The 25,680-nt window shown below is 39.7% G+C and overlaps 1 protein-coding gene across 3 annotated transcripts in view; it reads left to right on the top strand.

Annotated features, from left to right (window-relative positions):
* Positions 1-19,941, top strand: part of EPAS1 (endothelial PAS domain protein 1) — a 79,160-nt gene extending 59,219 nt beyond the window's left edge. For 2 of the 3 annotated variants that reach the window (XM_064509565.1, XM_064509567.1), the window contains exons 7-16: positions 5,199-5,305; positions 9,961-10,108; positions 10,858-11,066; positions 11,403-11,590; positions 12,423-12,533; positions 14,288-14,772; positions 15,916-16,042; positions 16,132-16,249; positions 16,784-16,966; positions 17,646-19,941. In XM_064509565.1, the coding sequence (XP_064365635.1) occupies positions 5,199-5,305; positions 9,961-10,108; positions 10,858-11,066; positions 11,403-11,590; positions 12,423-12,533; positions 14,288-14,772; positions 15,916-16,042; positions 16,132-16,249; positions 16,784-16,966; positions 17,646-17,797 (1,828 nt within the window). In that variant the 3' untranslated portion in view covers positions 17,798-19,941. The remainder of the gene's footprint in view (positions 1-5,198; positions 5,306-9,960; positions 10,109-10,857; positions 11,067-11,402; positions 11,591-12,422; positions 12,534-14,287; positions 14,773-15,915; positions 16,043-16,131; positions 16,250-16,783; positions 16,967-17,645) is intronic. The other variant, XM_064509566.1, reaches the window with a different exon arrangement.
* The last annotated feature ends 5,739 nt before the right edge of the window (positions 19,942-25,680 follow it).

The raw sequence follows: 25,680 nt of genomic DNA, 5'->3' as shown, positions 1-25,680 counted from the left end.
AGGGTTTAAAAGTCAGTTTGCCATTTGACCTGTATTTGGAGAATATTTTTAAATTAGGTGAGACTGCAGATCAGCACATGAACGGATTTCCTATCCCCCCTCCCTCCTTGCTCAGGGGAAACATGCAATAATGAGATGCCAGTGATGATATCCAAAGCTGAAGATTCTCATTTGACAAAACTAGCTCTTAACAATAAACAGGAATAACTTTTTTCATTAATAAACTTTCTTCTAGAGAGACCAAATAAGTAGGAGAGACACTGAGTCCTGGTGAAGCTTTTAATACACCCATCTGGTTTCCTTTTTGACCTGCAAGGCGGATACATCTGAAATCGCACAGCTGTCCATCCCTCTGAGCAGTGGACAGCAGTCTCAGGTTTTTGCACATTTTTGGCCTGGGTTAGAGTGGAAGCAGCCACGAATGTGTCTGCTTTTTACTGCCTTTTGGGATTATCTGGGGCTCCCTCTCAACAGTAAATTTGGGTACTTAGCAGGATTGCCACAACAACATGCAGCTCACGCTAGCAGGCTGGCAGAGTGTTTACCCAGCTTTACCCCAGAGGAAATGTGTGTTGGGTTTATAATTCATTCTGCTTTAAAAGTATAAATTTTTTTGTTTGTTCCTGTCAAGACCAATTTAACTTCAATAACTTGGTAACAGTTTGAATAAAGAAAGACTTTGTCTGGAGTTCCACACCCTCACATGCACAGTCCACATAAGGCCTTAAGAATATATACCCAGTTATTTTTTATGAGCAGTAAACATTACAGTAGTCTTTCACAAAGAGCCTGACTTCTAATTCCTGTTATTTCTTATGATACTATTTTAACTCAAGAAATGGTATGGACTAAAAAAGCTTTGTATTCCTATAAAGAGACAGAAGGGCAAAGAAATAGTAGTAACTCATTTCTAAGAAATGTAGTCTTTCAAGCAGTTAGCTTTGTATATGTTTTGCCACATCTCAGAGAAATAAAATGAGCTAAAGTCATGCAAATACAGAAATAGGATTCAGATCATTTGTTTCTCCATCACCTACCTTAAGCACAAACTTTGCCTTTACTCCACATCCCAAGAAATTTCAACTACTCTTAAAAATGGGTATATTAAGAGAAGCTGGAATGTAGTGCTCAAAAAGTATTTAAATAGTGGTAGCTGGGACAGATCAGCACTTGAGGGCTACTGCCCTTCTCTTTAATGTGTTTTCTGAGATTTTGACCACAGTTACATCATGGTGACAAATTTAGCAAAGTGCCAGTTTGGTAAAATTAGGATTCTCCCAAAGGTATTTTTGTTTTTAGAGGAGAGTGGTTAACAGGAGAATAAACAGCCTCTCAGCCCACCCGTCTCCTTCAACTAAAATTACTATTATTCTAATTAGCACCAATTCAGTTTTTATAAATGCAAAGGCAACACAAAGCCTAGCACGGCAGGAATGCCATCCAAAACCACCACACAGTTTGTTTTACAATTTTGTCATTCCACAGCTTGCACAAAGAGCAATTTTCTATCCAGTGTCCAGGTAGAAGTAAGTGTCCTGTGTCCTGGACTCAGATTTTGTAAATGCATTTTCCCATGAGTCATGTACATTTCTATGGCTCTTTCAGGTTTGTCCTCCCTCTCCTGGTTCTGTAGAATGCCTTTTCCTTTGTGCTTAGTCCTCTGCGTATTCCTTTGGCAACGCACATCCCTTGGAGGCTGTTGTGGAAAGCATGCAGTTTGGAGGATGCACCTCAGCAGCAAAACTCACAGCGATTCTCAAGGGAGCCCGGTGCAGAGACTCTTTAACTCCTTTACTGCATTTTTGGCCCAGGTGCTGTTTAGCCTCTTTAGCTGCTTAGGTCTTCTTTCATCAGCTGCCAGTACTTGCTTCTTGGAGAGTCACAGGACGGGTGCAAGACCGGAGAGCTGGCGCTAGCACCAGGTGCACGATGCAGCGTGGAGCTGGCTAATCTGATTTGCAGGGCTGTGAAGACTGCAGGCTGGGAGCTTCGAAGCTCTCCAAAATCAGCAGCTCTAGAGCAAGGAAAAGGACAAATACAGGAGGGTGCGATCTGCCAATTCAAGTAGGACAAAACAATATGGTTAACAATTCTTGGAGAGAGGATAGCTGTCATAAAAACTGCAGTATTTAAAAATATACCTAGGAAATGTTTTCAGCCAGTTTTAGTTTTTTGGGGTGGGAGAAAGAAACATGATATAATAAAAAAAGAAAAGACCCGTAAACTACTATAAAAACCCCACTTTATTCCCAAGAGTGTTTAAAGGGAAATGTAATGAAACCCAGTAGTGGTAGCAGATTAACAGATTAGTTAACAAGGGCATAGAGGCAGTTTAGCTAATTTTTTAAAAAGCAGCTCTTTTGAAACAATTAATCTTGACTGGTATTTCACTGTTACCCAGCATGGGTTTAGAATTTTTCAGTATTGTGTAGATTGAGGAAAGTTCTCCAACACCTTATTTTTATTTTTGTTTTGTATACTTTTTAATTGTTTATAGTGTAAGGACATCAACCCATCTCTTGCTAACTTTAATCCAAGATTACATTAGATCTAATTAAATTTGACATCCTCACAGCAGGATCATACCACAAGTTCTGTGCCATGGGATGACAAGAAGGGTAATTTTATAGTTATGAACAGATCAGTGAGAAGTAATGTGAGAGGGGCATTACAGGACTGGAATAAAAAATTTGGCACAGAGACTGCAGTTTCAAATGCTAAGTGTTAAGAGGCCCTAGGCCTGCTGTAATGCACATTTTTTTTCTTGCAATCTCAATTCCATTGTTGACACTCAATTAAGGCTGTGGTAGTTTTGGATTTACGCTGATACTGCTGAAAGCATGATGCTTCTTTTTTCATTACTTTCATTTCCCTTTTCTTCACTCCCCTCCCAACCCCTGTTTGACTGTGACCTCCAAATGACTAGATTAAGATTAAATCCTGAACTTCGGGAATTTTAAAAGCCTTCCCCGATGAGCTCCAAACCCATTTGGATAGTTTTATGATTCTATGCCATTATCTAATGAGAGGGCTGTAGTTTCTGTTTCTAAAGACTGTATGTTTACACTAGTCCCGGCAAAAGTCTCTGGCCTGTCACATCAGTGTGTCCCAGCTAACTGCATGAAAAGAAGCAGCAACTGTGTTTCGGGATCCTTAATTTTATTAGGACTCCTTCTCTATTTGATGTTTTCTCCTGATGCTCCAGTTCTTATGACCAACTCATTGTGAGAACTTATGCTTTTACTAAAAAGAAAAAGCAACTGTGGTTTTTGGAGAAAAGTTCTATATTTGATTGGGGGGCAATTTAAAAGCTCAGAAACTTGTCAGTGAAAGGAGACAAAAATGCAAATGCAATCTCAGCCTTTTTTGAAACCTGATTCAAAAATTTGGCCTTTGTTGGTCTAACTCATAACAAGTCTTAAGACTCCTTATTTGTACATGTGAGAAAGGTTATTTACAATTAGGAAAGTCAATGCTGTAAGTACTTAGACCTTCAGAAAGGAAAAGTAATTGCCAGTTCTTCCCTCCTGAGGTGTCAGACACATTATCCAGAAAGTTGATGACCAGCAATGGGGAAACCCAATAAAATCAGCTACAGTATTTGCTTAACTAAACCATTATAAACCCAGGCTTATTCCACGGAAATCAGGACAGAGAGTATTTTTCAGCGTGACACAACCAAGGTGTCCTGCGGGTATGAACTATATAGTTCTGTGGAGGTGAGGGAAAAGCTGACTCAACACCTTGGCTTTCAAACCATATACAAAATAGCTACATCTTATTTGTCCTCCTTGCTTGAGGGTGATCTAGGAGATGACTGCTGTGCTCTCCTTTTGTTTGTTTTACAGTATTTATATGTCTGTCTTGTAAAGACATGCTTTTGTCTAGAGTGTTGGGCCAATACCATCCTTCAAAGGAGCACACCCAACTGAGGATGTGTGTCTTAAAAGCAGTAATGCAGTAATGCCACTAATCAAAAGTAATGGTGGCAGATAAACCCTTCCCAAGGGAATTTTATATATAGGGCAGAGCACCTGGGCATGCCACCATGCATGGCAATAGCAGTTACACGCTGAGACGTGAGTCTTCCTTTCCAAAAGTCCCAGCTTTTCCACGTTTATGACAACTTAGCAATCAGTTAATCGGTTTGTAGTTGTTTTTGCTGCTACTCTCTGCAAAACTGCAAGTTATTACTGCAGTTTAGAAACTAGGAGAAGGCATGCAGGAGCACTGTGATTCACTGAAAAACAGTGATGTTTCCTTATTTTTCCAGCAGATATGGTATCTTTGCTTTTGACAGCATATAGAGGATTTTGTTACTAACCATATTTCCTGTAAAGTTGTGTGTGACAGTATTTCAAACTTAATTTAGGAAAACCAAATCCTTTCCCTCTACCCCCCCTCAGTAAGAGAAAACTGTCTACACATTTTGATGAGCTCTTTTTATTTATTCAGGAACTTGTGAGAAATCCTGCCTTGCCTGAGTACTCATAAAAGCTCTGAAAACAGTCTAGTTTTGGAGCTTTGGGCTTTCTTTGTATAAAATCCTACTTAGTTTGTGGATTACTCACCCAAGTAACCTAATCCATAGGCTAAAGTTGTAATAAAATTGAGAAACACTAAGTAGAAGAGTGGATTTTTTTTAACCACCGTTAATTTCTCACCTTGCACTTTTATTTTATTAAATGCAATACCCAAAGTAGTGAACTAACCCTTTTATATATGTTTTTAAAAATATATATACTTTCAAATACGATGGTGTAACCCTCTATTCCTTGCATGCATTTTATTCCAAATGATGGTAGTGGAGGTTTATCCATGCAGCAGACACTTTGAGAAATGTCTTTTGAGAAATGTCATTTTGAGAAAAACGCTTTGAAAGCAATGGTTTTCCAGTTGTGATTTTTCTGTAAGAGCTACTGTGCAATACGCTTGGGAAAATCTGCAGCACATGTAATGACCTCCCTAGGAATTTTAATCACGGTAGTAGTAAAAGGCAGTTTATTCTGAACGTGGAAACATTTTGGAACATGATTAGATATCCTCGATAGCTCCTCATGCGTTAGGAAGTTTCAAATTTTTTGCAGTGTGGTTTTGCTTCTGTGAGTCTAAGGACTAGAACTAATAGCTGCTCTTCACATGTAAACGTAAGGCTAGGGTGACATGGATTTAAAATGTTTGTTTTTCTCTTAACCAAGAATAACAGAATTGATTGGTTACCATCCAGAGGAGCTACTGGGCCGCTCAGCATATGAGTTCTACCATGCCTTGGACTCAGAGAATATGACCAAAAGTCATCAGAACTGTAAGTCATATTCTTATTTTTCTTCACAGTTTGCACAAAAAGCACAGCTTCCAGGTTCCTCAACACATAGTTGAGAATATAAACGCACCTTGTGTGTGAGGCTGGTTTTTATGTGCATATATTCTCTGAGGGCAGAATTTACCACTTGCAAGCAGCTTATGTGCTACCGGGTGCGTCTGGCTGAAACTTGCTGCTGATATTTCCATAGGGCTTGATTTTGCCATACTTTAAATTTGGGTGACAGTTACTCTTAAGAGAATCTCTGCCTCCCTGAGAGAGAGACAGATCATACGAAAATTGGAAAAACTTGAGTTAGACAGTACTAGCTTGACTATCTGTTCCCTCTCTTCAATAGGCCACATAGTTACACTTCCTCTCTCTCACATAAGATGCGAATCAAATAATTTTGAGACACATCTTAAGTTTCTGTCCTTAAAGGTGACACTTTCGTTGGAGACAGCATAGATGCACTAATGTACAAATGATGTTTCCCACCTCTCTTATAACCACTGAACTAATACATGGGAGATTTGTTGGGAAAGAAGCAGTACAACTGCTGCTTCTGCTGTTTTTATTATTAAAAAAAAAAAAAGAGCTGATAGAATGGAGTCCACGAGTTACAAAAACACCTTGCAAAAAAGACGATGACTTACATTATGTCTGTAAGGAGTTACTCCCCCAAAATATACTTACAAAAAGTATTCCTGTACTCTTCAGAGAAAAGTAGCAGCAAAAAATAACTCTGACAGTGACAAGGGAATATGTAATAGCTATAGTGGCAAGGATACAGGACAGCTTAGAGTTGAAATGTTATTTGAAAGAATATTTGGCAGTGATTAAAGTTTATGCTGTAGAACAGTGTTGGTATGAATCATCTTGTTTCCAGAGCCATTAAAAAAACCCAAAACCATACTTACGGAAAGTGGTCTGGGAATCTGTTTGTTAAAATTGTTTCTTAAGAAATCTATTTATGCTTCTAACAGCAAAAAGTAATTAGAGATATCCATAGGTAGAATGTGTATATCCTACATTGGGTTATCAAGAGTCATTGCGAGTAATGAATGGGGCTGCTGCATTGTTGGTTTCCAACTGCTGAATTACATTTGTAAGAAAGGGACAGTGCCAGAGGGGACTGAAATGACCATTGGCAACCTCTTGGGTAACAGGAGGGACACTCCATGGTGGTAATGAATTAGATAGGACCACTGAGTCAAGACTTGTCCCTGTAAAGATTTCAGGATAAGTTCTAGTAACTGTCTTGATCAGGCTTTGACGGAGGTTGCTCCTCACTCTGACAATTAGGTTCACTTCATGTAGAGCACAAGTTACATCTAGATGCCATTTGTGTCTACTGAATAGGGCCATGTCCTGCAAATACATGCTGTTAGGCATGAGGCCTGATCATGAAGCGCTCAAAGGAAGGTCTAGAGGGGTCAGTTATACCAGCAAAACTGGACATGGCTGCTCAAAGAGCTGTGCACTATGTGGATAATAAATGTTTAGGGTCAAACTATAACGGGTGATTCCACAGCGTATATAGTATGACAGGATCAGCACGGACGATCTCTACTGTGGAAAGCAGTGGACCAAACTCTGTGCTGTACTAAACTGATAAATGCAGTTGCTCATAACAGGACTGTCAGTTTACAGCACCAGCAAACTGGACCATTTTTGTCGTACTGAGATAAATGTGCCCTGTGTCTTCTAGGACAATGAGGCTTCCTACCAACTCACTGAGTGACCACAAAGGCAAAGAGGTAGCAGGCTGCAACTGCGCAAGCATCCATAGGCCCTCTGAATAGGAAACTCCTCAGTTTCTTAATATGTGCCAATATTAATGAGATGTTTCCTAGCACACAGAGTAACCAGGTATACAGCTGTACAGAACTTACTAGTTCTCCCTGACCATACTCATTTATACATAGAAATATCCATCTCATAGCTTATATAAAGAGACACAAGTCAGAATACAAAAACCAAACATGGAATTCATGTTCACCACACTTGTATTTTTTAAACAATTGTTTTTATTAAACATATGTTCTGCATAGAGTATATGTTCATATGACTGCATAGCCATCAATTCCGACAATGCCAACCACTTTGTGTCATAAAGATGCATAGGAAATAGCGGGAGGAGACAGAAGTTTGAAGAGAGAGAAAGAGAGAAACCTCAAATGAGTCTTTTAGGTAGAAGAAGAATTCACTCCCTCTCCTTCCCTCCAATTTACCGGCAAGTCACGCTTATTGCAGTTTTACTATACTGAGATTTTTTTCTTCTTGAGATGAAATAACAACACGGCATTCAAAAAAGCCATAATAGTGTTTGTGTTCTTGGCTGGAAGCATAGCTGCATATACAGTATGAAAAACTTAATTAGTCTTCATCAAATGGAAGATTTGTATGGAAGCAGAATTTATTTGTCAGTATTTAGCATACCCAGTTTTTCACAAGTTATGCAATCAAGATGAAAATCTTTGTCTTATTACATAAAAATACACAAAAGATTGACTGCAGAGCTACATTTTCCAATTCAACAATTAATAATCTATAACTACTTCCATTTAGGGTCTGGTTTTGTTCCCATTAAAGCTATTGGAAATTTTGCTTTTGACTTGGGTGGGGAGCTGAATGTGACCATCTGGGACATGTCATTTGGAAGTACCTAGCAGAAGTTCGACAAGCCTTCCAAATGATTCATATTTTTCAAGGGTTTCTCAGCAATTAAAAAACAAACTTTGTGCCCCATTAAAGACACCCCTGGCTCCTCCTTTCCTCATCCAAATATAAGGAATATAACTTGAGCATATCTCAATTGGGCTGTTCCTAATTCTGTCAAGATACAGGTAATGTGTATTAAAAAAGAAAGTGAGAAGTTCAGAGTATGACCAAGTCAGCATTTACAAGCTTATTAGTAATTTGCAAGATTACTCCAAGGAGGCATTCTGCTGTACTTTATTATATCAGAACATGACATGCTTTGAATAATAATAATAATAAAAGATTAAAGGAGTAAAAAGCTTCTTTGTAATGTAACAGGCACCTACACTATGACTCTTATTGATGAGCTGATGATTAGGAAGCAGTGTAATTATGTTTCACAAGCAGAGCAGAACAGTCCAGTCACTGAAACACTTTGAAATGAAAGCCTTTTGATTTTGTTCCACGAGAAGTATTTAATCAATAAAGGTAATGTTCTACTTTTTCCAAATAAATTAAATGCAGGATGATTACATACTCAGGAAGAAAACAAACCAACAAATTCCAGCTTTAGGAAGATCAACATAATAACAATTATCTGCAAAACAGGTGTTACATTTCACAGGGCTGGACTGTATATTTGCATGTGGTTATATGTAGGAAAAACTCTTGTTAAATAAAATAGCTACTTTTACTGGCCACATTCATAAGGAATTTTTCTGTACAAAGAATCAACTTCCAGTCTTGCTGAGTCAGATTACATTATTTTAGTGCATTAGTTTGATGACATACCGTTTTCAGGCACAAAAGCTTCTTAAAAGGAAAGTTTGCCAAAGTGTTCAGGGGTTCAGTTGTGCCAGTCCCCACTCAGAGCGACTGCTTCCGCTTACGAGCACAATTCTTATTAGATATTAGTTAGTTAGTTTCATCATATCACTGTTGATCAATAATATTTTTCCCCAATTGACAACTGCAAATTGCATGACAATACTAATTGCTTTTAAGAAAGGGTGGACAAGAGGCACAGCATCACAGAACCTTACATCTCAGAAGTCCAAAACACCATACTGAAATCTCTTTCTCTTCAAATATTATAAAATAATTCTTTGGGGGAGCAACACCTTTCAAATATCTAGATGAAATGCTAAACCTGAGTTGTACTCTTGTCAAGTTATTGCTTGAGATACACAGGCCAGTTCAAAAATACCTGGAGTTAAATTAACATTATTTTTCTTATGGGTCTTGGCTCCTTCTAGCCTGCTATCTTCAAGCTATTACAGAGCCACAGTATCAACACAGTTCAAACAGCCAGATAAATGTAATAGTTCGGCCTTGTTTTCTTTACTAGGCAAAACAGTCCCATTTATCATTCTTGACTTTGATACCTTTTTAAGATTGATATTATTTCTTAAGCATCGTAAGAAAGACCCATGTTGTGCTAGTAACATCTTCACTTTATTTGTAATGTTAGTATCTCCAGCTGTTAACTCCAAGGCACAAAAAGAGGACAGAAAAGGATTTAAGCTATGAGACTTTGTGTTTTTCCTTTAAATCATCTGGCTCTTGGGATTATGTGTCACCCAAATATGGAAACTATTGACTGTTTGGCACAAATAAATTCTCTTTCCTACAGATCATCTTGGGACCCTAAACTGAGTCACATCTAGAATCAAGGCTTTGGAGAAACTTGCAGTCAGCAGACATTGTTTTGGGGGAGGACAATTAGGATCTTATATTAAATTAAATGCTATCTAAAAGAACTCTCAAATGCCAGGTGTCTTCAGTGGCTGATTTTTCCAATTGTTAAGCAGCCATGCTAGCAAACATTTTCAGCGCAATTTCTGCCATTTTGCATAATGAAAACTTGCAAGCAGTTTCATTTAAAATGAGCGTTACTTATTTTACTTTCTTACTTGTGCTGCTCCATTATCAATATTTCCCTGCCCGTTTCTCAGTGTGCACAAAAGGTCAAGTGGTGACTGGCCAGTACCGCATGCTTGCCAAGCACGGGGGATACGTATGGCTGGAGACTCAAGGGACTGTGATTTACAATACACGCAACTTGCAGCCTCAGTGTATCGTCTGTGTCAACTATGTGCTGAGGTAAGTTGTAGAGAGCATGGAAACCGCTTGGGGATTCATGCGCTGGAAGGAGCGCAGTAATCAAGAGGAATTTTTGAAGAGTTTATTTACTCAGTGGTGATGTTCTGAAATCAGTTTAGTCATGTTTGTTCCGTCTTGTTTACCAGCATTAGACATTGATTAAAAATGTGGCGTGTCCATTCTCATGCAAGCTGCTGAAATACACTACAGTCTTTCGACAGTGGCTGCTCTGCTGCTAGAACTAACTCTGCTGGTATAAAGCCTGCACTAAAGATTTTGTTTTATAATATAATATGTTTTGTTTTTCTAATGCTGTGACAGAGAGATAAAATCAAGCAGTAATTGTATGTTGTGTTGCTAGGAAAAGCTACCTTCCTCCTCAAAAATCAGGACCACAGGATAGTCAGTTTGGCAAAGCTCAAGTATTTTTGGTCACAGATGAAGCCAAAATAGGAAATACTTAATTGAGCGATAGTCTGGGTCATTATAGCCTCAGCTACATCCCTTTAAAAACCAGAACAACAAAGCATTGAGTATTCCCACAGAAATCCTGACCACATTCTCTGCGTCATTTGAGATTGTGGTGCTCAGCAACGCTGGAACCATGCCTGGCCTGTCAAGAGTCTGGTGTTCAAGTGAGAGAGGCCAAAACATTTTTAAAGGCCTGATCTTTAAAGAGTTTATTACCTATGTTATCCACATCTTTTTTTTTTAGAGTGCAAAATGCCTAAAACCTATTTTCTTGTTAGTGAAATTGAGAAGAATGATGTTGTGTTCTCTATGGACCAAACGGAGTCTCTCTTTAAACCACACCTGATGACAATGAACACCACCTATGAGAATGGGATCCCCATAGCTGAGAAGAGTGACTTCTTGTTTACTAAATTAAAGGAAGAACCAGAAGAACTTGCTCAGCTGGCACCAACACCCGGCGATGCCATTATTTCCCTGGATTTTGGTTAGTATTTCTATAAATAAATTTTGTGAAACAAAGAACCACAGATGAACCTACATTTAGAAACCTAATAGGCCAGGTCTGTTTGCTGTGTGTATAAATCAGCAGTAATGGCCATAGAAGCCCCCATGCTCGCACCAGTGGAAGAAAATTTCTGTGAATGAGAGCAGAATCTGGCTTTCTTGCTGACTAAACAACATACATTAAGTCTATGCCAGCTTATTGTCAGGGCAGCTAGGAGCAGGGTTTATTTTTAATGAATAGCTGCAATTATATCATAACACAGCACTAGATCATCAAGCTAAAAGCATCTATTAATATTGTTCAACCTCCATCCAGGGACACAGAAGTTTGAAGACGCCCCTGCCTTCACCAGTGCTGTTTTGACACCAAACAAGTCGTGGTCAGTGGAAGTGAAGAGCCATGCTGCGCAAGGTGAAACACTGACGATACCATCCTTTACAATGCCTCAAACTGCACCTGGCAGCAGCACTCCCAGCGCAAGCAGCAACAGTAGCTGTTCCACGGTAAGAAGAGCTTTTAAAAAAATTCTAAGTTATATTTTATATGTAGCTCTCATCAATGTGCGCAGATGACATTTCCAAGTTAGCAATCTTGTCTCAGTGCTTATGCAAAGGGCCAGTGCATCTATATCCCTACTGTACTGCATATATCTTAAACATCAATAGCGAAATTATCACATGGGAACTATATCCTGCCTTTACACTTCAATCCTTTTTTTCTCCCAGCTGTCCCTCAGTAATTATTACAACAACTGGTAGCAAAAGCTGCCACCACCTTTCACTGAGTTAGCCTTAAATAAAACGCTGATGTCAAATGGTGTGGTCACAAAGCAAAATCCCCCCAGACCTATCCTCTTTCTGTTTGTTAACTAGAAGCTATAGTTTTAGTCCAGGAAGTTTCCCAGCTCTGGCTTTTGAGAGCAGGCCCACAGAGTTCCCCACAGCGAGAATTAACACGCTGACTTTCAGGGCATTGCCCCTAAGAGCTGGAGGGCACTCTTAGCGGGCCTTTACTAGACGATGTCCAATTTTAATGAGGACACTGGGGCAGTGCTAAGTGTGTCTCCTTCTTAACAAAAACATTTAATAGTGTACATCTCATACCGCTGGTCCAAGTTGCCAAAAGCATTTAACCCAGCAAGACAGCTAGGTTCCTGTATTAGATGCGATGGACAGAACCATGTGCTTTTGGGTTCTGAGTATCCTGTATATGCAGTCTTGCCATTTGCTTTTCATAGTAAAGATCTGTTACTGAAGAGCACAATATAAATTACATGATATTAAGTCAGTACTGTGGTTGTCTTGCTGCTTGTAACAGATTTTTATTTCTGTGCAGCCAAGCAGCCCAGGGGATTACTACAGTTCTGTGGATGAAGATCTCAAGATTGAGGTTATTGAAAAACTCTTTGCCATGGACACAGAATCAAAGAGTCAGTGCAACTCCCAGGTAAGGAACTAGTAAACCAGTCCCATACTAGCAGGTAGTAGAGTTGCATGCTGTATGTACAGGTGTAGTGACATAACATGCAAGCTGCATTTGCACACGTACATTAGGACTTTGACACACAATAGTAACAAAAACATACGCTTTTAAAAGCTTAGGTCTAAATTTCTGTCCCTGAATGTCACTGGTGAAACCACTAAGAAGGAACAAGCCAACAGCCTTCAGACTGTGGAAGCTTCTGTGGGCCAGATAAGGAATAGAAGCAGCCGCATTTTGTTAATCTCGCCTGATGACTAGCCAATAAACATCCTTTCTAGAGCAAAGTATAAATAAACCAAGTCCTGCAAAACCTCAAAATGAGAAAGAAATGCCCCTTGTGCCCACATATCTCTAATTACAAAATGAAAACTGCCACTTTGGACGTATTCTTCTTGACTTTTCTTTTGGAGGATTTGTTCCTATGTGGGTCAGACAGATACAAAAATTTCTTGCACATAAAGTGACATCCTGCAGTCTCCATCTCCTTGCACTCTAATCAGGGTATAACTATTGACATTCCCTTTATTATTAACTCTCTTAATCCTCCACTGTTACACCATTACATCAAGTGAGCCAGTGGATAAAAGATGTAGGCCTGATTCAGCACACCTAACTTTAGGCACTCAACTGAAATGCCTTTGTTAGGCATTTATATTTCTTCAACAATCAAGAGAAAGGAACAGGGGCTACTGGGTGGCAGCGCAGATCTTAGACACCCATCTCCTTCTGTTAGTCCTACAGAAAGTCTGGGGAGGAGGTCTGGAGTCCAAATGAGGTGCCTCAATTTGCCAGAGTAACTTGCAAACTTAGTAAGATACTGCCATAATTATTATTAACCTTTCTTTATGGACTTTATGGAGGTTCTTTATAGACTTAAGAAAGGTAGGCTGTAGCCCATATCCTGAAGAAATTTCAGTATAAAAGTTTGGCATGGGATCAGCAACAGAAACAGTAGAAAGGACGGACAGAGATGAGGGGGGAAAATGTAGATCAGGATCAAAACCAGTGCAAGACCTGACACCTGCAAAACTGAATTCTGTCAAATTCAGCATCTGTGTGTGTAGGTGTGTCCCACCATATTAGCAGGTACTTTTGCTGGGAAAAATGAGCGCTAAAGTAATGCCCTCTCATGAACCGACTGGTGGGCCAACACTCATTTCCCTGTCTGCTCAGCTCTGAGAGAAATTAATAAGAATACAGATACAAGGGCATTAATATCTTTCCCACTACATTGTTAAAAAACTTTTTACATTTTAGATGCATGTTTTCATATATCTGGATAGTGAGAAAGCTTTATTTTCTATTAGCAAGAAAAAGCCTGAGGTTAAACTGGATGCCACATGTTGCAGAGTCTTGGCAGACAAGCTATTCAAAGCTCAGTGAAATACAAGATGTAGTTCACATCGCACTGATGTTTCAGGCTGCATGCAAGCTACTCTAGCAAGTATTGCTTATCCGGGAGTCTAGCAGGATTTTTTCCTCGGTTTGTCCTGTCACTTTACTGATTATGATATGATGAATGTATGTGCCATTCACAGAAACAAGGCATGCCTTTAAATAGGAGCTGACCGGTTTCATTTCAGTAAATTTAGCATATGATGATTCTTCAGCCTCGTGTCTACTAGTATTTCACGTCACACTAACTGCCATAATTACTATTAACCTTTCTTTATGGACTTGATGGAGGTTCTTTACGGACGTAATTTATTTTTGTGCAGACTGATTTCAATGAACTGGACCTTGAAACCTTGGCTCCTTACATTCCTATGGATGGAGAAGATTTCCAGCTCAGCCCCATCTGCCAAGAAGAACGTCCTCTCTCTGAAAGTGCACAAAACACCCAGCAGAGTCTAAGTAGCATGAGTACCATCTTCCAACCCCTTGCTTCTGCTTCACAGAATCAGTTCCTCCCAGAGAAGTATTGCCCACAGCTATCAAATAAAAACATTAACCCTGGTCATGGGTCTCTGTCATCTGTGTTCTTCAACAATGCGAGTAGGTCATCACTGCCACCGTACCATGACCAAGCCAGCACTCCCCTCTCTTCAATGGGAGGAAGACCAAACACCCAGTGGCCACCTGATCCCCCATTAGAATATGTTCCTACTAAATGGAGACTCATGGATAAATACTCAGGATCCTTATCAAGTTCCCCCTCAGGGCCACCAGTACATTCTCCCAACGTGCCCATATATAAAAAAAGGTAAGAGTTTCTGTGTTGTAACTGTGTTTTACGTGGGTTTTTTGGTCATAATCTTGAAAAATTGTTCTTACCAGTTCAGATGGAATAAGTTGTTTTGATAGACATGCGGACTACTGGCAGCTCAGGCTGCGCTTCTGGGGAAATCAGTGTAGTGCTCTCCCAGTGACAGTCGCTCTAGTGGCAGCAGAGGTGGGCCATTAACCTTCTCATTACCTCTAAAGAGGCATGAGTGGGTTTCCTGGTGGCCAGGTAAAAATTACACAAGATTTGCAAAATCAGCTTTACTTTATGCAGTTTAGAAAAATTCTGAAAAACCTGCAGATGGGAACACGGTCCAGCAGTAAGCTGAGACCCATGCTTACTTTACCTTGCACATGTTTTTTGCACAACAGAAACCAGGAGAGAGGGAAGGATGAACAGTGAATAGGACAAGTACATTTACTGTTGCTACATGCAAGTACTACAACTAAGATTTAAAATTGCATTTTTTTTCTACAGTCTTCCTTACCTTGATCACTTTCTTACACATGTGAACAGCATTGGATGAAACTGTAGATCAAAGGCTACAGTCCTAGAAGATTCTTACCCTTTTCAAAGAGCTCTTGGGCTGCAGGCAGAGTAGAGTGTGCATCTTAAGTCATACTTTAAAACATTCAGGAAGAGTACAAAATAGCACAGGTCATTTTAAAACCTGAAGCTGTGCAGTTTACCTGAAGTTTACTTTTGGGGTTTTTAGTTGTTGGCAGAAATACCACTGTCTGAATTTGTGTTTGGAAAGAGAAGGTTTGTCCCTGAACAGCAACATCTGTGTCCATATTTAGTATGCAAAACAAGGGGACAGGCATGGCTCTCAAATTCCTATACTTAAAAATTGCATGACTCTATTCCACAGCATTATTATGTCTGTCTGGAGATTCCTAGAGGCAGTTTATATGAGACTTTCATTAGTCTTTCTTCCGAAAAGTCAGAAGTCTCCAAGGCTCGTGAAATAACTGACAGAAAGAAATAAAAATATCTGATCAAATGTTTGAGGTCTATCTACTGTTACATGTCAAAGACACCTTAAATGAAAGAAGAATTTGTAACTGAACAAGATGGTTTAGATCTGCCTGCCTGCTCACTCACCCAGAGATCTTTTCTTAGCAGGCCACTGGAGGCTTTTGGGCAACGACGCATAGATATAAATCCAGCGAGAATTGCTCTGTCTAACAGTTTGAAACTGAAGCGACAACTGGATTATGAAGAACAAGCATTGCAACAGCTGAGTGGGGTAATCATAAGAAACACATTCCCTTCAAAATACTGGGCACACCAAGGTCATGAATGTAATTATTCATTGTGCTGTTCTTCAAATCCTAGGGCGACCCATCTGTCATTAACCCATCTCATTTAATGTGGAAGAGAATGAAATTTCTCAAAGGGGAAAATTGTTCCTTGGTTACAGAAAAGAAGTCTCTCAGCACAAGTGTTCTTACTGGTAAGACAAAATAAATCGATTTTGCAATGTACAATTATGAAACAAAATTTTAAGTCAGTTTGAATAGAAACAAAAACTCCTTCAAAACGAAGGTAATGTCAACAAGTCCTGTAAAAAAAAAAAATACAATAAGCTAAAATTAAAGATCAGGTTATATGACTAGAAATTGAACAGTTCAAGGTACATTTGATAATGGCCTAGTGGATTGTTTCATACATGTTCACACCATTGCTTTGGAGGTAACAGAGATCTGCTCAATGGAGACATGGTTCCCTCACACTGCAACAAGTTGCGGACATGTCAGAGCTAGAAAAGCAGCACCAATGCTTTCTCTCTACAACACTGTGTTTCATTATGCAAACTTATCTTGAATGCAGTACTGCTTCCAGAGATAGCACTGCTTCTGGACTTCTTTTGTTACAAGATGTGGGTATACCTCAAGAAGACGATCACTTTGCTTTGCATTACTATTATCTACTGTAACATAACAAAGGCTTAATTTACTTTTTTTTTTCCTTTTCCTCTTTAAATAAGATGAGTTTATTTGTAACTCAAGAAGTCTGAGCCAACCAATGAACCACCTGCAGCAGCAGCAGCAGCAGCAGCAACCCCCCCGTGGCAGTCCTGGGGAGAGTCTGAAAGCAGGAACTTTCCCCCCTCAGTTTTACAGTTCCCATTATCAGGACTTTGCTGTCCAGCCAACTCATAAAGTGTCAGGTAAGAGCTATCAAATACAAAATTTGGAAGGTATTGGAGTTTAGTTCCAGTACTGATGCCATGATGAAAAGAAAAGGGGGGGGGGGGTGAGGATGATAAACCTAGAAGTAAATACGATCTGCTTTGTAGAATGAAAAATCTGTTCTATTGTTTAGTTTGAAACTTGAAAATGATTTTTGCCCTTCATTTCAGTTGAACTTCATACCTTCGAGGTCCAGTTATCCTCTTGCATATTCTTGCCTTATGATGGAATTAACTAAATTGTACTAAACTTAAGTGCAGTGTCGATACCAGAGGTTTGTGGGTTGGAGCTTAACATGCACATTCTAAAAATCAAAAAACAAACAAAACAAAAAAGTTGGAGTGGGTGTCAATTTAGAAAACTGTGTTACCTACTACAGCTTTCTTGATTTGAACCAGTATCATTTTCCTCAGACAGTCTGAACTGGGGGTTGGGGTGGAAAACTTCGCGAAGTGTCAGTGTGACACGCTTAAAGCAGTTGAAGGCAGTGCAATGCCTAGATTCACTCTGAAAATTGTAACTGTTGGTTTGAGGCATATTGACATGAACACAAAATGAAATTAACTGGTGTAAACAGAAGAGAAGGAGAGAAAACAAGGCATCTCTCTGCCTCTGGTCTTACTTGACACCATGACTGACTTCAATAATCTATTTCAGGTATGACAAGTCGTCTGCTGGGCCCCTCCTTTGAACCATATTTGTTGCCTGAATTGACGAGATATGACTGTGAGGTTAATGTCCCCGTTTTGGGCGGTTCTACGCTCCTGCAGGGAAGTGAACTGCTCAGAGCTCTGGACCAGGCAACCTGAGCAATTCTGCAATATTCCTCGGCCTATACTGTTCAAACAGCTTCAGTTTTTAAATATATTTTTGCAAGTAGACAATTTCTAATACCAATACACTTTTACAGGATTTTACTTAGATATTGAACCTGTCCACGTTACCAAATAGTGGCCTTCTGAAGTTACTCACTTTATTATTCATATAAAGAAATACATCTACTGTATTTTCTCTATTGCAATTAAAGTGTTTAGAGAGTTTGATTGCCCTCCCCTTATCTCGTTGCCTGTAATTTATACTCTAAAATATTCTTCAATTTTTATGCTAATAAAAAGCTGTGGTATAAATGCCTCATCATGTGATACTTTGGCTGCAGTACTGCAAAGATTTCTTTTTATTGCCAAAGATAAATGAAACAAATTTGATCTCCAACCACAGTTTTTTGTTGATCTGCCAAATTAAAATCCTTTGAGTCTTTATATTTACCAGCATTTATCATATTGTAACTCTAATAACTTTTGGAAAAGCATACTGAAGAAAAAAAAAACAGCCTTCTGACTACCCCCCTTTCCCTTATTTTAATACACTTTGTTGAATGAAATGTGAATGGTGAACTGCAATGTTTGTGGGTATCTGTGAAAGTTGCACATTGTAAGCTTTTCTTCTCAGAAGCAAGCCAGATTCTCAGCTGATTTAACCTGGCTTAGCTCTACGGATGAGGGGGTCCTACAGATTTACCCCAGTGGAGGATTTAGACCTGTGTTTTTGTTTGTGATGGGGCTTTCTTGTTTTGTTCTTTTTTGTTCCTTTTATTTTTACACAAGACAGATTTTTTTAATTCTCTCTGGGTCAATTGTTAATCATCTCTTGGTACTTTTGCTATATCTAGGACACAATTTTTAAGAGCTGTTTCTGCTAGAACTAGTAGTATTTGTTATGGTGTTGCTGATACTTCCGGAATCTGACCTGCGGCCAGTACTAACACCTCTGATTAATGTTAGCTTTTATACATTTTATATGCTAGCTAGCGATATAACCTACAATACTGAATCATTAAAACTAAAAGTTTAAAGTAGTATTTCCCAGTGTATTAGGCTACTCAGTTATAAGTAGACAAAAAAGAATTAAGGATTGTGTATGAGATCAGTAGCTGGCAGACAGTTCTCCATCATTTTAACTTGCCTTATATTAATCAATAGCTGAAATGTCATTAAAAGGCAGCCAGACATTTTCAGATCTCCTTTTCAACTATCATCCGTTGTCATGCACATATTTTTAAAAATAAGGCTTTGAATATTTGTGATGGAGTAAATTGTAGAATACTTAAACAGCAAAAATATTAAAGTTAATAAAAGGCAGGTGAGCAGTTCTGCCTTTGAAATACATACAAACCTAGGTATCTGCTGGAATATGTCATCTTCCTTCCTCCACTGGTATAAATCATTGTAGCTGCATTGAAGAAAATGGAACAGCAGCAATTTACACAAGGTAAAAATCTGGCCCAGAAAGTAGTCCTTAGAGCAAAGCTATTCTCTTCAGACTTCCAATTCCACTGAAGTCTGTTTTCTAAAATTGCTTTTATCATGCACTGACACTTGCAGAGAAGAAGCCTTGAGTTCACTGAGCACTTCAGAGACTGTTGTGTTAACCATATATACTATGTGCTCTTAAAAAAAAAGAAAAAAAGAAAAGCTGAAGATCTTCTTTTGCTAGTGGTACATAACATAAAAAAATTATGATAGTCCCCCATTGCAGGCAGATCTTTCAAGAGTTTATTACCAAAAATAAGCTACTCTTAAAGTGAACTTACTTATAATATGTGGAAAAATATATTGTAAGCATCAAAATTTGATGAAAATTGGCAAGCCAGCTTTGACAAATTATTTGCAGTGGCAAGGACTTAAAGGCTTCAAGGATTAATGACACTTGAATACTGCTCTTCTGTTTCTTATTTGTGTAGTTTCAGCATTAAAATTGTTATACCCTAACAGTTTACTAAAACACTCTGAAAGAATATTCCATGTCTTAATATTAATCATACTTTTCATCATAATTATTTCGTAATCTATATTGCTAAATTCTTATTGACAATATTATAACTGTATGGGAACTTTAACTTGATAAGGAAATGTATTTTGACACTGATACCTTATTAAAGTATACTGATCCTAAATTCTTTGAGACTCATTTGCTATGAATTTGTCATTTGTTGTATCATTGTAAAACAAAAGTATTTATTAAATTATTTATAGAAAATAAAGGTTTGCATTGATCTTTAAAGAATGAAAGAACAAAACAAGTTATCCGTATCTGAAAGCTGGGAAGTAAATTGACAAAGGCATGTACTGTCAACCTTATTGTAGAGTTTTGCAGGTGATTAATCCAGCTTTCCTCGAACAGTGTGTTACTGCCCTGCAGACTATCCTTCTGAAACACTTCTTAAGATGCAGACATCTGGTTCAATTTCAAAAATGGATTTCTGTGTAGGAGTTAAGGGTGTCTTTTATTAATGCTACTCAAAAAAACCCAATTAAACAAACAAAAAAAACAATAAGAAAAGCAATTTGACAAAATGAATACTTGCCGCGAGGCATGCCCTTTCATTTTTAGAGGCTGAGTTGCCACAATTCCTCAGTTCAGTTTTTGTGGCAGTAACATAAGCCATCATATTCTGGCACTCTTGACAAGTCCATGAATAACAGCTTTCCACAATCCAACCTGCTACTTCACGCAGCTCTCAGTCACAACTCTGTTGTACATCCCAATGTTGTTCCTTACAGAATTTACTTTTTTTTTTTTTTTTTTTTTTTTTTTTTGGCCTCTGGAGTAACACTGATCCATGCTGTAGGAGGACGGACACATTAAGAATCTCATTTTTCAGCCACATACTTAAATTCAAATTGCAGTCTGTGGCAGCTGCTGGTGCTTAACCCAGCTGCTAACTCCATTTAAAATGTAGTTCAACAGTGAAGCTACTGAACAATCTGCCTGGGGAGGTGGTGGTGAGGGTGCCTGTCATCTCCACGTTTAATATAGATGGGAGGCTGGGCAGAGGTAAAAGTAGAACACAATCCCTTGCTTCTAAAGCTGTCGTAATTAAGAGTAATCACAGCTTACAGCAAATGCCTGACAGTGTGGCATGGCTGGTGCTGTGGATGTTATCACCCATTTAAAGCTGCCCACTGAGCTTCAGGACACTTTGACAGTCCTGCGGGTGAAAAGCCAACCACTTAGCTAGGACCTGATCTAAACAGGTCAGGCCCAATCTTACAGGTTGTAGCTTAATCACACTGCTATTACTCGCTACATTTGCTGCCCATTGGGCACCAGTTTCTGGGTGTTCAAATGTAGCTTATTGCTAGCACACTTCTTCCAAAAGAAAGAGCTTCAGCTATTCTCCACTCCCCCCCCCCCCAAATAACTTCTCAAAGAACACACTACTGTTGCCTACAGCTTGCTTTTTCTTCTTTCTACTACAGCAAAATCCTTCTCATGTTATTGAGCTTTGTGTTTGCATATGAATGTCCTAGTAAGCCAACCTCTTACTGCAATTTCTGTACCAAAAAGACCCAAAGCCTAGCCAGAAACGTAATATACAGATGGCATCAATAGCTGGGCTTTGTTCTGCTTAACAGTGTTTTAGTAAGATTTTTCTCAAAACCTTTTTGAGCTTTTTTCCTCCAGTAGGCCAGTAGACGTGCTTATTTCCATGTGCATCTTTTGCTGCCTAAAAGCACCATATCTTATCATTGTACCTGGCCTCTCTAACAGCATAGAGAGAAATAAATAGTCATGATTATGTTGTTTGACACTTACTATGCTCTGCTGAAAACCAGGTAGTACAGTTTTGTCAAAAATCTCGTGATTTGGGCTGATCTCAGACTTGGGCTAATTTTCAAGTTCATCTTTTTGAAATGTTCAAACCATTTCCACCGCCTGCCCCCCCCCCCCCCAGTATCATCCTTAAAATGGCTGAACCATTTTTAAACTTTCTTTAAGAAAAAAAAAATGTTGGCATTGTTCAACTTGGCAGCCTTAACATGCATGTGTGCACGCACACACAAAACAGAAGGACAGCTTTATTTTCAAATGCAAAGGAAAAATAATTTCTGTATGGGATCATGGCAAAAAGCAAGAAACCCATCTCCACAAGTCAGCCCTCCTTGCCCCAACTCAGGTTATGTTTTTAAATGAATAGTTTTACCAAAGCTTTTCTTGATACCCATTTAATAAACTGGCATCAGCATGACAAAGCAGAACCTGTCCTGTATCTAAAAGATACAAACTTAACAAGCCATCACTGCCATAGTTACTGTTCAAAGACTTCAAGATGCACTTTTGGGAGGAACACATGGAAACCTAACAACATTTGCTCTTGCACTATTTCTTTGTAATGGCTATTTGAATAATAAAGGCATAGTAAATGTAAATGCTCTGAATCTCTCGAGGTAGGAAGAGTCGATGCTCCACCACTGGATGGTTACAGTCTTCAAGTGGGTGCAGTGCCTGTCTGGCAAAGCACGGACTAATGCACCCATGCCTCCCTCCGGAGCAGATTCAGCCCATGCCCTAAACAGCAGTGGGAGTCTGTCTATCTGTCTGTCTTTCTCATTCTCCTCGAATGCACCATATATTTCACGCAGGTAAGAGTCATGCTGAACAAAACATTACAGGGAATTCTCAACATCCTGGTATAAAACATGATTACTAATAAAACAGCAAAACCACCCAGATAACTCAGAGCAAAGTATATCTTTTCAGACAGGCCCCCCCCCCCCCCCCCAGTTTCCTAAGCAATGCTGGGATCTCTGGAGAGTAGGTAAAATTCATCCCATTTGCTTGCAATAGTAGACAGAGCACTGGATAACACTTCAGTCTAACACACAACTTCTCTTGTTCTAGCTGGTGAAGGCTGCATCAGTTACTTCTCCCTGAGCATCTTTATAAAACTATTCACACACATGACAGATCTTTTTTTTTTTTTTAAGCAACAGTAGAGATGCAGAAATACTCACATTTAAACAAACAGCATTGTTTTCTTTTTTTTTTTTTTTTTTTTGTCGCCCAACTCTCTATGGTAGACTTCCCAGGAGAGGAAGAAATGATTTCCAAGGAGAAAAAAAAAAAAAGAAAAGAAAAGCCTTAACAATATTTTCTTAGGATAGCAAAATCTGTCAAAACTCTGTGAACTTCTGCTCCCTTTGTGCAAGCCAACACATGGGACAACAGCTGCCTTTTCGTTATCTGGGCCTGTGTGTGAGTCTGGTGAGCTCATCCGTGCCTGCAGGTTTCTGCCATCTCTAAGGGCCTTTAGACATGGATTCTCACTTCCCCAGGCTCTCCGTTATTCCTGCTTTCTGTAATGGGGCACTGTTTTTTTCTCTTACTCAACTGAAGCTGCAAAAGCACCATAGGAAGCTCTAGTGATTGGTATGCACCCCATTTTTGTGTGATCACATAAAAAATAGCTTCAAATAAATAAAATCAGAAAAACTTCAGTTGTACTATTTAAAGGCATCGCTGATGCTTCTCTTGTCTGAAAGCCAGCCTGCAGTTTTGGCAGCTTGTGATTTGTCACAGGGCTCATATGGAACACTTTTCTTGAGTCCCAAATTCCCGTAATCAAGGAGTTAGTTAATTCTCTTCACTAATGCCTTTCAATTAGTAAGGTGGAGAAGAGCTGTTAAGGTATCTTGTTACGGATCAGAAGCACAACGGTGAATCTGGCTTGCAAGGACTACCTGCAAGCCAGCCGGCATCAGCTACTGCCTTTGACACTGAAAAGTAACAGGCAGCTGGATGCACCAAAAGTGGCTTCGCTCCCTTGTATGCTATTTGCTATGGAAACTGCTGTGTCTTAGCCACAGTGGCTGGAAGGACTTGCCTAGGCTTGGGTCACACTTAAAAAAAAATCCAAACCACTTAGACATTTTAATTCTTTTCTTTTTAAAATCAAGCTAAGTTTGTGTTTAGGTCTTGGAATTATAGGCAAAGCTGGCAAGCTATATCTTCAGACGCATTAACACAAGGAAACAAGAATGACACCCCCTCACCACACTTTTTTATATATATCATGATTTTTAATGTGACTGTTGGCCTTTTGACTGGCAGTGGCTGTGTTTTGCAAGCAAAAGCATTGCACTGACAGCTTGAGTGACTGAAGTTGCTCCCCCACAGGACTGGCAAAGGCAAACTGACAGAGAAGTCTGCTGTTGTGGAGTCCAGAAACCTGCCTCCAAAGCTGCCTCCTCCAGGCTTACCAGCATCACTCCGGAGCAAGTAACTGCAGCAGGCCTAAAGGTCCTACGTGAACCCCCAGCAAGGCCAGCAGCTCGACAGCTCGTCCCATCCATCAAGCATTCAAAGTCCTCCAGTCTCTCAATTGTCCAAAGTGCTTCTAGGCCACAGCAAGCAACCTTCCCTGCTGAGTCCTGAGTCCCGACCTTTTCTCTAACCCGGATCCCATTTCTGCCCCTAGCTCCCAGTTCACACTTAGGCCTGTAATTTCACTGTTCTGATCTCCGCGGCAGGCTGCCTACCCCTGCCCCAATTACTCTTCTCACCTCACAGGCCTGCTTGAACCCACCCCATCTCTACGTGTCTCCTGCTGCAGGCAGCAGTTTGCAGCACTGATCCTCGGTGGGATCACAGCGTGGCTCTTTCAGGCTGATCTCTGGCGATCCTGCCTTGGCTGTCTGTCTGATACAACCACCAGCCAGAGGCCCAGCCCTTTTTGCCCAAGCCACCCGCTTCTGTGGCTTCTCACCTGAGCTCACGTCGAGATTTTCCAAACCCTGCTCCCGCTCTAGCTGCTGGGCACAGCTGACCACAGTGCTTGCCCTGACCTAAAAGCAAATTTAACGCTCCAAGTCACAGGAGGCCAGCGTGTCCCCTTGAGAGCTAGAACAACACTACCAATTTGTTTCAAACATTTTCTTCAGCTATTATGTGGCTGTTTCCATTTGCTGCTCAAGTGAGTGTTGGCGCTGGTACAGGTTGGTTCCTATGGCTCGCAGAGTCTCTCCATCATCCCCTTGACACTTTCCTTCACGGAAAATCATAAGCAATTTCAGAAGCACATATAGTCTTTTCTCACTTTAGTGACACACTGCAGTTTTAGGAATGAGAGCAGACTTGAGCAATTCCTCCAGATGGCTAAACTCTTATCTATAAAACCAGACCAGTTTCTTACCTGTAAGAGAAGCAGTACGTTTTGGCTCCTTTTAATCCTATTAGCACTGTAGAGCTAACATTAGCTGGAAGAGAATCCCAGTTTGTGGTTCTCCAAATCTGCTCCCCACACAAGTAATTTCACATTCAGGACAAAAACGAAGCCTCTGACCAGCAGAGGTGGGTACACCCATCAGAGTGCTTCCTGATCCCACTACGTGCTTGATAGACACAGAAAAAACTTGCTATAGGCTTAGAGGGTGATTTCCAACTCCAGCTGCATCCACTTATATTTTCAGCTCTAGAGAATCCTTATGCACTCATGCCTAATATTAGCCATTGCAGAACTCAAAAAAGCCAAAACAAACAAAAAACCCAGTGTACCTGGGAAGAAAGCGACCCATAAGAATCTCTCTAACCTGTTATAATTTGTAATCAGCACAACCAAAAAATGTAACTCTCACATGCAAACTAAAACCCACTTGTACATCAGCCAGAGAGAGTGACAGTAAAATGAACACAAGGACACTTCAGCAAAGTTTTCCAGAATAAGGCTGCATCTGAAGACATTGACAGGTCACATTTTTCCCAGTTACAACTATTTATGCAAATGACTTTTATTTAAGATTCTTCAGTGAAAAGCAGCTGCTTAAAAGTCCTGTGTTCTTTTTCTCAAGGGCAACTTCTAGATGGAAGAGGAAAGTGCAAATCCGAAACAATCACAAGTGCCAAAACTCCAAAC

Source organism: Dromaius novaehollandiae, chromosome 3 (genome assembly GCF_036370855.1).
Source record: "Dromaius novaehollandiae isolate bDroNov1 chromosome 3, bDroNov1.hap1, whole genome shotgun sequence".
NCBI classification, from domain to species: Eukaryota; Metazoa; Chordata; class Aves; order Casuariiformes; family Dromaiidae; genus Dromaius; species Dromaius novaehollandiae.
This window is presented reverse-complemented; position numbering and strand designations above follow the sequence as displayed.